Below are 13758 nucleotides of genomic sequence, written 5' to 3'. Positions count from 1 at the left end.
GGACTCGATCCCATAACGCCAGGATCACGCCCTGAGCCGAAGGCAGACGCTTAACCGCTGTGCCACCCAGGCGCCCCGAAAATGTTGTATTTTAATATAAGTTTTGTGAGGAAGTTTGATCTGTAAATGTGTATGTGTATTACTCTGATAAAAAAAAGAAAAATACTTCTTTTAAGTACTACTGCTATTAAATAGTCTGGGGGAAAAATATGAATGAGTTAGTATTTGAATTAAGTCTTAAAGAATAAAGTGACATTGGTTGGGTTGGAGAGCAAGAGAAGAGTATATGAGCCAGGAGGAAGAGCACGAGGGAGAAAAACAGCTTGGGAGTGACAAGGCATTCTTAGGGTAACTGAGTAAGGTAGTTGCCTGGGGAAGAGAGACACTAGTACCAGTTACAGTTTTAGGTTGGACTCAAGTTATGTGAACACTCAAAGCCAGGTGGTGGGACGAAATTAGTTCTTGAGCAGGCAGGTAATGATCAAATTAGTGCTTAAGGAAGATTCACGGTGAGCACGTCAGCTTGAAGGGAAGGAGCTCTGTGCTGTCCTGTCAGTAGGGTGGCCGTTGGCAGAGTGGAAGCATGGAAGGTGTGGGAAGACTAGGTGGGAGAAACATGGAGAAGGCGTGGTCAGTGGGGCTGGGTGAGTGAATGTGTGAATTGAGAGGAAGGTGGGAGAAGGCTCAGATAATTCTTGCATTTTGAGTCTATTTGGGAGAGAGATGATATCATTTCTGAATTTAATTTTTAAAAAGTAAGACACTGAGAGAGGTATTCAGTATTTTGTTGAAGGGTAGATGAGACGGTCTTGACAGTGATGAGCAAAAGGAGGTGCTTGAGATCTTCAACTTCGGCTAGAAATACAGACCGTGAGCTCAGCAGAGAGGTGTAATGTATATGCATTGGTGTGTACACGTGTCATCTTGTCTGTAGGTTCGTTTTCAAGCCATAAATGTGGACGCAATCATCAGGGCAGGCAGCCGGTAGCAGAGGTCAAAGAGTGCAGAGTGCACAGCAGTGGAGGACACTCAGATTTTGAGGCAGTTGGAAAAAGAAAAATACTTAGGGACAAAGAAAAGCAGACAGGAAAAAGGAGAACCAGGAAAGGGGATTTTCAAGGGGCAGTGTTGGCAACACTGTCAAACTGCTATAGAGCAATATAGGAGAAAAATTACTTTTAAAAATCATCTGCAATTTTTAAAGTAATTCTAAAACAAGAATTTCAACCTATTCAATGTGGAAGTCATGATGATTTCAGTAGAGTAAAAGAAGCAAAGCCCAGAGTGTGTGGCAGAAATAATGTCGATCATGCTTTAGTTGGAAGAAAAGATTGAGAAACTGCTAACAGCTTGAAAAGACAATTGGTTCAGCAAAGATTTTTGGGCTTTTTAGATGTGCGAAAGTTGTATGTGTTTGTATTCTAGGAGAGTAATGCTGCTGAGCCTGGTGAGGGGAATGGGGAGAGAGGAGGGCTGTGGGAGCAGGAGGAGACTGAAGGACCAGCCACGGAAAGGAGGTGTTTCACTCCTCCATGGCAGGAAAAGGAAACAGGAAAAAAGTCGAGATAAATATTTACATTTCTTATCTAGAAAGATAGAATGACCAAAAGGTCTAAATTGCTCAGAAGAAAGGAATTGACATTATTTCCTTTACAGGAAAGAGCCAGAGTAGTGGTAGAGTTTGAGAGCACATCTATCAACTCTTGCTGCATAACAAACAAGCCCTAAATTTCATGTTTAAAACAGTAATAAAAGCGTTTATTATTCCTCACAGTTCTGTGTGGTTCACAGATCTAGGTGATTCGTGGGTGTTGGCTGGGCTCACTCAGGAGACCGCAGTGAATGAATGATGGCCTCAGCAGGGTGGCCTGGCATGTACGTGGTGTGCCAGCCTCCAGACTCGTTCTCAGGGTGGCAGGATTTTAAGAGCGAGGGCACAGAATTAATGGGAGGCCTCTCAAGGCTTTGGCTCAGAATTAAGCACGGTGTCACCTGTGCCACATTCTGTTGGCCTGATAAGCACGTTTCAAGGCTAGCCCATGTATATTCTGGAGGTGAGGAAATAGATGCCACCCTTTTTTTGAGGGAGGAATTTCGAAGTCCTGTTTAGAGAGTAGAGATGTAGAGAGAGCTGGGGACTGGGCCATTTTTGTAACTGATCTGCCCCTGAGGGAAAGGCTAGAAATGGGTATCCTCTGCGTGCGGAGGAGTTAGTATGGTGCCTGCGCTAACATCGTCTGTGTCCTGCATTTTGTAATACGTGTAAGTACAGATCTCTGTTTAAATAGTGGATTTTAATATCTTCATTGTTAGTATATTCTCTTTTTTCCCCTTTGGAAGGTTGGATAATACATTAGAGGAAATTATATTTAAGCTGGTCCCTGGACTACGAGAACGTAAGTTGCTTTTTGGCTTCTTGCAGATTTTTGTGTTCTGTGAAGTCAACGTTTCTATTAAAGATTTCATGATTGTTTCTATTATTTTTATACTTCTTTTTTCTTTTAAATTAGAGGAACTTGAGCGTGAATCTGAATTTTGGAAGAAAAATAAGCCTCAAGAAAATGGACAAGGTGACTTTTTCTTATGTCTGTAGCTGATACAATCTCTCCAAGTGGCTTTTTGTAGCTTTGGTGAACTAAATCTTGAACCAAGCTCAAGATTTCTCCCGTACAAAATTCATGTAGCCCTTCATTTACATTATGACCCTTTTGTACAGTACCATGAGATTTTATATACATGTGTGTAAATCTGGAGTCACACCAATGAAGGCAATTGGAAGTAGAGAAAATTGGACTTTGGGAAGAGAAAAAGGAGATAAAACTGACTACTGATTATAGCAATATTTCCTGGAGAGCTAAAGGAAACTGAAGAAATAGCCATAGTCTGCAATTGAACACTGAGGGGTTTTCTGTTTTATTGGAGAAGGAACCAAGATGTGGCTGAGTGCCAGATCAGGGCATCTGTCTGTGCTCCGATAATCTGGAATTACATGTTTATAGATGGAACGCAGATGATACAAATTTATATATCCTGAGATATGAAAAATACTTCTAGGTGCTTATGGGAATTGTCTCCATCACTTATACTGAGTGTCCACATTTCTCTTCTGGGTCCCAGGAGACTCTGCCATCAGTTTAAATATATAATAATCTCAGCAAAGTGGCAGACATTACTGGGCAGAGGAAAGGCTTTTAGTGTGTATAATTCACACAACGGGGGGGGGGGGAGGGAAAGCATAACATACCTGAAATTAAAAGGAATAGTATGCTTTTCCCACTGTTAGTTAATATGGGTTTTACTTCAGGATAGCCTAAATACCATTGAAATCTTCTAAGAATGTATGTGTGTTTTTATAGGCTCATTGTGAGCTCAGTCTCCCACCCTTGTTTTTCCCTTAAGATCATAGGATTATCAGTTACCTATCATTAAGATAGGTGAGGAAATCCTGTCTTTCTCTTTTCATCTGTAAACTGAGGTTTATAGTTTTATTACTTCAACTTAACTGTTCAAGGCTGGCTTCCAATAGCAGGGGAGGTTTGAGAATAGTTTTCAATTACTGGAATAAGGTAGTTAGGGATTATTTTTTATCTATAACAACAAAATGGGCAAAGAAGCCCAAGCCTGACCAAAAAATTACTTCACTAAAGACTTGTTTTACCCAAGTGTAAGTTGCAGTTTAGGCAGTAGTGCTATGATAAAAATATAGGTAATATAAAGTTGACTAAATGTTCCAATTTTTGACTGTCTTTTCAAGAGAACAGGAAACCAAGGGACTGTCATCATAAAGTATATAGAAGGCTTAGTCCAGGACTCAGTGTATCCTATAGATAGACTCATGAAGGACTACAGTCTACTTTGTATCTCCCTTCACCCATATTTCTCTCTTTTGAAAGTATTGTATGTTTTATCTTGAGTATGTGAATCTTTTGTTGGTGCTGGGAGTTTGATTCATAAAAGGTAGCTCCTATGTGGGTTCCACATAAATATACAGAAGAAAGAATGCAGAGGTAAGAGAACCCACCTGCCGTTTATGATACAACTGTAATGCTTTTATTAGGCATTAAAGAGGAGCTAACATGTGATTCCCCCCCCCCGGGATTTTCTGTACGGTAATGCTTGGCTGGCTAGTTCTTTCAAGATTCAGCTTAGAGATATTTATCTGGAAATCTTCCCTGAATCTCTGCTTCACCCCAAGTTTGGATACCTCTCTTATAGGTGCCCACATAGTCTATTTTTACCTCTTCCATCAGAGTCTTTATCATGTTTCTCCATCTGTCGGTTTTCTTTACTTGCCTGTATCTCCTCCTGTACCCTGACAGCTATGAGGGTGAGGATGATAACACTCTAGTTTCGATGTTCCCCCAAGCCTAGCACAATGCATATCAAACACAGAGTGAACGGGACACTGTCAATAAATGAATCGGCACACAAGTTGTATTATATGTAGGCTGCAGGTGTTTCATAGGTTAAATACATTTGAATATAACGAAGAATGCGATTCAGATTTCTTTCTTTAATGGATTTTTAACGTTACATTGCTACATACATGTTTTAAAAAGCTAATTCATTCTACTCATTTCAATAGCTGATTTTATGAGTATCTAATAATTTGTAATTTTGAAAACTCAACATTTTTTACTTTGAAAAGAATACTTGGTTCAAATTTGATATATATAGAACTTGGAATATTTTTATATCCCATCTACTTTCTAAGTGGTCTGATCATTAATTGCAATCATTTTTGTGGCCAGATATAGCTAGTTCTGAATCTTTCATTTGGATATCCCAGTGAGCCTAGAAATTTTAGGTTATGTTAATAAGTCACTGATGGCTTTTTAAAAATACTTCTATTGTTGAGATGATTGGAACATTGATATTAAAATTTTCAGTTATTCATCATCAAAACAAAAATGTTTAAAAAGCATTTCTTAAACATTTTTGTTTTGATGATTTTTTTGTCTTGATTAATATACTGTTGCTTAACTTTAAAATCAACTTTGGGTTACATCTAACTTAGTTTTGTTTAAAATGTACAGATGATACGTCAAAAGTTGACAAACCTAAAGTAGATGACGAAGGTGATGAAAATCAAGATGATAAAGACTATCACAGAAGTGACCCACAAATTGCTATATGTCTAGATTGTTTGCGAAATAATGGACAGTCGGGGGACAATGTAGTAAAGGTGAGTGGACAAGCACAGTTACATTTTATCATTTTATAGTAAATCTTTGATAATCTGTTGATGAATTTGGCTAGTGTTTGCTTTCAAAAATTTTATTAACATCATCAAGTAGAACGCCATTCTCTGCCAGCCCCATAGCTCCAAAGGACCGAACAGTTGCTTACTCCAGGCACCGGATTTCCAGCCCCCACAACCGAACAGTCCTGGGCCAATGCCACCACCTAGTGGCTAATTCCAAGTATCACTCTTCTATTTCTCTGTCACCTCCTTTTATACCTTTGTTGGGAGTTCATATACATTGTTTCTGCCTTTTTATGAACTGGTTACCAATTCAGACTCACATCATTACATCACATGATGGGCAGTGTCTCCAACTCTTTCTTTCATCCTCTCTTCATTTTCTCCTTTATTTTTCTATTTTTATTTGCAACTCAAAAAGCCTTCCATGTCATGGCCAGTACATTTTATAAATAATATCCTTGGTTTTGAAGTAAAATTGGGTGTCCTAAAGTGCCTGTAAACTTTGAAAGTCCTTAAAGGCTCCCAGATATTTCCTGTAGAATCTCCATTTCTAATCCCATTTCCCCCAGTATCTACCTGTTAATTCAACCTCTTTGTGAAAGATCTATATACTAGAGAGTTTAAAACACCCTATTCACTTTTATTTATTTTCTTTGGTCTTTAAATGGTGTTATTTAAGTAATGTTTTCTGCTTTTTTATTGCAAGCAACTTCCCTTTTCATTATAAATGTTCACTTTAACTCTTAAATAGATTTTTGTCAATGATTGAGAATATTGTTTTTCTCTTTACACTCCATGTTTTATGCAAATACCTGTATTCAGTGTCTCTTATTTTCTTTTACTTCCACTGTATAAATCTGTGAATGCGTTGACTTTTTCACTAATACATTAAATGATATTTTCCTATTAGAAAACTAAAAGCAAATAATTTTTCAACTCAGATTAAGTAAGTTTTCCCAGCATCTGACAACAAAGAATATATAGGAGCATAGTGATTCAGTGAAGAGATAAGTCATAAAAAAAATTCTTCACTCAAGGAACTTTTTCACATACAAACAAACAGTTATAATTGGTGTAGTTAACAGGGATTGGTTGGACAAGGCATGTAATGAACTGTAGCAGTCTAGAGAAGTGGCCATGGGACCTATTTATCCTTCCAGGCTTCTCTTGGTTTTTATGCTCTGGTGTAGCACCCTTTTCTTTTTGTAATTGTTTTTTCAGGGTTTTTAAAAACCGTACATTTCTCTCCTTGCCAGTCATGTCAGTAACCCTCCTTCTGAGGGATCCTCCTTAATGGAGATGGTGATCATCCTGTAGCTCTCTGGTACATGAGTTGTCACTGTCTTGTAAGTTATTAATTGTATCTTGAAAATGAAGTCGGTAGAAAAGCTGAATATCTTTTCATAAATAAATGTGAAGTCTACTTCCTGTAGATTCCTAGTGTGAAAGTTATAAAGCATTGAATTTTAGAGATTCATCTCAAAAATGACCCCTTGCCTTGATACTCTCTTGACATCGTTGACAGTTCACCATCCCAGTTGACCTTTTATCCATTCACTCTTTCCTTTATAGACTTTTCTTCATCCTTGTGCCTTCTATTCATAAAACAACTTTCATAGCTTAAAACAACTTTGCTACCCTGATTCCCACTTTTTCCTCTGGCCATTCCTACACTATCTCTACGTCTTCTTGGCTTCTGCTTGATATATGTGAGTATCTCCTAATACCTTGTCTTCCACTCAATTATTCTTTCTCTGGATTTATCCTAGGAGGTCACGTCTATTTTCTGTGACTTCAACTCTGCAAAGAACTTTTAAATCCCCATTTCCAACCCTGCCATCTCTCCCCAGTTGAAGAATTAAGTCTCTACTTTTAAATATCTCAGTTGGAAGTTTTACTAACACCTGAAACTTAACATGTTTAAAGACAAATTTATTATACTTTTACCTAACTTTACTCCAAACTTGCTCTCTTGGTTATCACTGCCATCTTTGTACCAATCATACAAGTTCAAAACCTTGGAGTCATCTTTGACCTTTAATGTTTTCCTTCAACCAGCCATAAGTCCTGAAAATTTGCCCTCAGTCTAGTGCTGCTCACCTTGTATAGATCTTCTAAAGCAGTCTCTTAAGTGTTGTCTGTACACTTAATTTCTCTTTTCTTATCCAGGGCTGAGACTACAGCCTGAAGGTATGGGCCAGAGTTCTGGCCAATATCAGGGGCAGATGGTAAATATTTTAGGCCCTATGGAACTCCCAAAAAAGGTATAAAAGGAGAGATGAAATATGGTCTCTGTTGCAACTACTCAGCTTACTCATTATAGTGCTAAAGCAGCCTTAGACGATAGTGAATGAACTGGCTTGTGCTCCAATAAAATATTACTTACCAAAATAGGTGATTTTGTCTTGAGGGCTGTAGCCGTAGTTTGCCACCTTCTGGCCCACAGAATCAAGTCTCATCTCCTTACGTTAGCATTCAGGGCCTTTCACTAGCCCCTATCTTGATAAATTTCTCTCCTATTATACCTATCAAGTGAGTCCTCCTCTCAAGACAAAGGATTATATTAAGAATATTTAAAACCCTCTAAAACAGAAATGCTTCCTTTTTTGGCATGTTCTTGCCTCTTCTCACCTGCTATGCTTCTGTCAGACCCAAGCAGAGACCTCTATTCCTTGTGATGCTTGTTGACCCTTGTGGATCCCTTCTCTGAAATTCTGTAGGATTTGCATTTATAACTCAGGTGGTTATTTATTAAATCAGCATTCATACTGATACTGTCTTATCTTTTGGGGATATGTCTTATCCTTGAAACTAGATTTTAAACCCCTTCAAGTTAAAGAAACCGTGTCTGTGTTTCTTCGTAGCCTTCTCAGGCATCTCACTTCTCGGCAGCAGGGTGAGTCTCAAAGGTGGTGGCGTAGTTGCATGTACAGTTTCTACAGTATACTTGCTACTTTTGTGATTCCAGAAATCAAAGTCAGGAGCAGGAAGGCAGTGAAAATAGTAGCATAAGGACCTTCAAAAATTCACTCTTCCATAAAAGCAATGAAAAAACTGCCAAAAAAAAAAAAAAACCTCTCAGAATCAACTTTCTTAGGAATTTGATAATTAATCAAAGGCTTGGGGCACCTGGGTGGCTCAGTCATTAGGCATCTGCCTTTGGCTCAGGTCATGATCTCAGGGTCCTGGGATGGAGCCCTGCATTGGGCTCCCTGCTCAGTGGGGAGCCTGCTTCTCCCTCTCCCACTCCCCCTGCTTGTGCTCACTCTCTTGCTGTCTCTCTATTTCAAATAGATAAAATCTTAAAACCCAAAGGCTTGCAGAAACCCATGGAGCATTTGATCAAGAAAATGGTATGAACAGGGAGGTTTGTGGCATTTTAACTTGCCTTAATCCAATCTCCCACTCTCCAGCTCTGGAGTAGCCTTGAAAAAGAAAAGCCAACTTTCCCACTGTAGCCTTTCAGGCACCAAAGGGCAGAACAGAGGTGGAACTCTTTCAAAGCCTAATTGCCAAATAATTGTCATTATTTGACCTGTATGGTGGTTCCTGGAACACCCCACTTATAGGGCTGTCTATATTATGCCTGACGTGGAGCTTGCCCATAGAAAAAACATTGGTGAGCTGGAAAGGGCAGAGCGTTTTTCAGAACCAATTACAGACAAATATTTGTTTTTTTATTTTTTTGTTTTTAAAGATTTTATTTATTCGACAGAGATAGAGACAGCCAGCGAGAAAGGGAACACAAGCAGAGGGAGTGGGAGAGGAAGAAGCAGGCTCATAGCAGAGGAGCCTGATGTGGGTCTCGATCCCATAACGCCGGGATCACACCCTGAGCTGAAGGCAGACGCTTAACTGCTGTGCCACCCAGGCGCCCCTACAGACAAATATTTGAACTTTATGGCTGTCTGAGGTATAAATGACATTTGGGGCAAACAATAGACAACCAAAATTCTTGAAAAGCTGGTGAATAAGAGGTCTATATATATCAAAGCCTCTGCGAGCTTTGAAAATCTGCTGGGAATGTGCGAGTCCAGGCATATACACAGGACTGTGTACATGCTCAGGGAAGACCTAAGCAGGCCTTGAGCTCTCACCTCTGGCTGACCTTGAGGCTCTGCACAAGCAGGATGTGAAGATTAAGGCAGAGTTGTCAACAACCTGGTTGAGTATTGGAGGTGTGCCCCAAAACACATGGTCTCCTAGCAAAGACTGGGAGATTTATTGGTTCTGAGTGTATGAGGAAATCTCTGTTCAGTCACTAGCCAACCAGTAGGTGGAAACTTCAGTGGCCACGTATTATAAAGAATACAGGCTTCTCAGTTTAGGAAAGTCACTAAACAAAGAGAAACAGCAAGATACAGCCACAATAACAAAGCCTATGAGGCAGTGGGAACCTGATTTCCACTGTTGCCACATTGTATTATTTTCAATGTCAAGTTTTCAACAAAAAATTATGACAAATAGAATTAAAGTATAGCTCATATACAGGAAAAGAAGTAGTCAATTAAAACTGTCCCTGAAGAAGTCCAGACATTGGACTTACTAGGTACAGCTTTCAAGCCAACCATTTTAAATGTGTGAAGAGAATGAAAAGAAACCATATGTCAACACTTAAATGAAAGTGTAAGAACAGAGCAGAGCTGAGGGACAAATAGGATCCTGAGCTCACAGTGTCCCACAGATACACCAAAGCAGCAACTGCATCTATTGCAACTAATTTTAAAAATGACCTTAAAACTGGCAGAACAGATCTTCCACAGCTAGTCATAGAAAGGCAGCTACATCAAAAAGAGTAAAAGGAGTGAAGATATGGTTGGGAACCATACTAACCACAAACAGGAGGGATATCACAAGCACAGAGGAGCAAGGAAATCAGACCCCATACCAGTCACCCCCAGCCCTGGGGACCCACACTGGGAAGATTAGTCCCTATAATGTCTGGCTTTGAAAATCAGTGGGGCTTAACCCCAGGAGAGCTAGCGGATGATAGGAAACCAAGTCCCCACCCTCAGAGAGCCAACACACTAACGTGCCCTAAAATACAGCATAGCAGCAACAGTTTGAAAAGCATTTGAGGTATACATGAAGGATATTTATTGACTAATCTTAGAACCTATACCAGTGGGGCAGGGATCTGCAGATTTCTCCAGGAACAAAACTGTTTGTCATTTTTCTTGTCCTCCCCAGGCTAGATAGCTGGGTGCTTGCAGAAGTCAGTTCTGACACTCTCCATCTACCTTGCTAGCACCACATACCTGACCCCAGGGTTCCCCTGCAGATTTGCCCCATCGAACACATTCAGTTCTGCAGACATCCCTCCAAAGTGGCTCCTTCCCTGCCTTGCCCAATAGGCAGTCCCAGCCAGGACTGGCACCACTCCAAAGTGACTCGTGCCCTGGGGAGGGGAAAATTTAACCCCACATACCCTTAGCTCTTGCAGCTGGGCGTTTTAGCTGGCTACACGGGGAGCAAGCCGTGCCCTTAGCTGTTGCAGAGGCTAATTGTAGAAGCTAGGCTGAATACCAGCCCCACTCGCCAGTGAGCCCATGGCAGCTGCAGCCAAGCCTCCCAGTTGGCCATGCAGGAAGCAAGCCCTACCCATCACTGCACCCACACCTTTCCCAGTAGCTAAGTAAAGACAGCTAGGCCATGTGTGGTCCCCACCCACGAGCAAGCCATGGCAGCTTCAGCCGGACCTCTTAACAGCATGGGGAACAAACCTTCACCCAGCAGGTGAAGCAGGTCATTGTGGCCAACTGGGCTGAAGGCCAGCTTTACTCACCAGCATGTCCACAGCAATCACAGTTCAGCCACAACAGGAATGTGTATGCAGCCCACACAGGGGACACACCTGGAGCACCTTGTTCTGGTGACCAGGAGGTATTGTGCTAGAGGGACCTCTTCTACACAAGGCCACTTGTTTCGAAACAGGAGATGTAGCTGACTTACCTAATACATAGAAACAGAGTTAGACAAAATGAGACAGAGGAATGTGTCCCAAATGAAAGCACAAGATAAAATTACAGAACTAAATGAAATGGAGATAAGCAATATTCCTAATAAAGAGCTCAAAGTAATGGTCATAAAGATACTAACCACACTTGGGACACCTGGACAGCTCAGTTGGTCAAGTGTCTGCCTTTGACTCAGAGTCCTGGGATCCAGCCCCAAGTCGGGCTCCCTGCTCAGTGGGGAGTCTCCTCTGCCCCTCCCCCTGCTTGTGCCTGCATGCATGCTCTCTCAAATAAATAAAAATCTTTAAAAAAAAAAAAAGATACTCACCAGATTTGAGAAAAGAGTGGATGAACTGAGAACTTTTCAACAAAGAGATACATAAAAAAACAACTTGTCAGAACTGAAGTGTACAGTAACTGAAATGAAGAATACACTAGAGGGAATCAACAGCAGATTAGAGGATGAAGAATGGATTAGCAATCTGGAAGGCAGGGTAATGGAAAGCAATGAAGCTGAATCACAAAAAGAAAAAATAATAAAAATGAAAATTAAGATTAAGAGAATTTTAAAAAATCATCAAGCATAAAAACATTCACATTATAGAGAGTCCAGAAGCAGAAGAGAGAAAGGGGCAGAAAACTTATTTGAAGAAATAATAGCCGAAAACTGTCTTAATCTGGAAGGAAATAGACATCCAGGTCCAGGAATCACAGAGAGCCCCTCACAAGGTAAACCCAAGGAAATCCATACTGATACACATAATAATTAAAATGGCAAAAAGTAATGACAAAGAGAGAATCTTAAAAGCAGCGGAAAAAACTGAGTTACATATAAGGGAACCCCCTTAAGAATATCAGCTGATTTTTCAGCAAAAATTTTGCAGACCAGAAGTGCTGAAAGGAAAAAATGTAAAGCCTACAACCAAGAATAAGTCAAGTTATCATTCAGAAATGAGTGAGAGAGATAAGAGATTCCCAAAGAGGTTAAAAGAGTTCATCACCACTAAACTAGCCTTATAAGAAATAATAGAAACTCTTTAAGTGGAAAGTAAAGGCCATAAGTAGTAATAAAAAAATTATGAAAGGAAAAAAATTTCACAAGTAAAAGTAAACATACGGTAAAGATAGATCACTTATAAAGCCAGTATGGAGGTTAAAACACAAAGTAGTAATATCAGTTATATCTGCAGAAATTAGTCAAGGGGATACACAAAAAGATGTAAAATACGTAAAACATGGAGAAGGGGGTAAAAATTTAATGCTATCAGAATGTGTTTAAACTTAAGAGGTCATAAAGTTAATACCGACTGCTGCTGTAGACATAGGATGTTATATATGAGCCCAGTGGTAACCACAAATCAAAAACCTATAATAGATACACAAAAAAATCAAAAGAATCCAAGAAGAGCACTAAAGAAAGCCATCAAACCACAAGGGAAAAGAAGAAAGGAACAGAGAAGAAATATAAAACAACCAGAAAACAATTAACAAAATGGTAGTAAGTACATACCTATCAATGATTGCTTTAACTGTAAATGGACTAAATGCTTCAATCAAAGGACTTAGGGTAACTGTTGGATTAAAACAAACAAACAAAAAACATCTATATGGTGCCTACAAGAGACTCACTTCAGACCTAATGACATACAGACTGAAAGTGAAGGGGTAGAAAGAAATTTTCCATGCAAATGGAAGCAAGGAAAAGAAAAGGGCAGAGTAGCAATACTTATATCAGACAAAATAGACTTTAAAACAAAGACTGTAGCAAGAAACCAGGGCACTACATAATGATAAATGGATCTAGCCAACAAAAGTATTTAACAATTGTAAATATCTATGCACCCAACATAAGAGAACCTAAATACAGAAAGCAAATATTAACAGACATAAAGGGAGAAATGAACAATAATACAATAATAGTTGGGCGCTTTAACACCACACTTAACATTGACAGATCATCCACACAGAAAATCAACAAGGAAACTGACTTTGAACAACACATTAGACCAGATATATACTGAACTTAATAGATTTAAGTCTCGGCTTAACAAATATGTACAGAATATTCCATCCCCAAACAGAATACACATTCTGTTCAAGTGCGCATGGAACATTCTTTAGGATAGACCACATATTAGGCCACAAAACAAGTCTCAATAAATTTAAGACTGAAATCCTATCAAGCATCTTTCCCAATCAAAATGGTATGAAACTAGAAACCAGTTACAAGAAAAATACTGAAAAAAACCCCACAAACACATGGAGGCTAAACAACATGCTACTAAACAACCAATGGGTCAATGAAGAAATCAAAGAGGAAATAAAAAAATACGTGCAGACAAATGAAAATGGAAATACAACCATCCAAAATATTTGGGATGCTGCAAATGCTGTTCTAAGAGAAAAGTGTAGGGGCGCCTGGGTGGCTCAGTTGGTTAAGCATCTAACTCTTGATTTCAGCTCAGGTTATGATCTCAGGGTTGTGAGATGGAGCTCTGTGTCAGGCTCAGCACTGGGCATGGACCCTGCTTGAGATTCTTTCTCCCTCTCCCTCTGGCCCCCACCCTTCTACTTGCACACTCTCCAAATTAAAAA

At 39.7% G+C, this 13758-nt stretch overlaps 1 protein-coding gene across 7 annotated transcripts in view; it reads left to right on the top strand.

The window, feature by feature from the left end:
• PCGF5 (polycomb group ring finger 5) overlaps positions 1-13758 on the top strand; it is a 118566-nt gene that overhangs the window by 75065 nt on the left and 29743 nt on the right. For all 7 annotated transcript variants that reach the window (XM_026481641.4, XM_026481643.4, XM_048218747.2 and 4 more), the window contains exons 4-6: positions 2341-2396; positions 2511-2570; positions 5037-5185. In XM_026481641.4, coding sequence (XP_026337426.1) covers positions 2341-2396; positions 2511-2570; positions 5037-5185 — 265 coding nt within the window. The remainder of the gene's footprint in view (positions 1-2340; positions 2397-2510; positions 2571-5036; positions 5186-13758) is intronic.

This window comes from Ursus arctos, unplaced genomic scaffold (genome assembly GCF_023065955.2).
Source record: "Ursus arctos isolate Adak ecotype North America unplaced genomic scaffold, UrsArc2.0 scaffold_7, whole genome shotgun sequence".
NCBI classification, from domain to species: Eukaryota; Metazoa; Chordata; class Mammalia; order Carnivora; family Ursidae; genus Ursus; species Ursus arctos.
The sequence above is the reverse complement of the archived record's forward strand: the minus strand, read 5'-3'. Positions and strand labels throughout refer to the sequence as shown.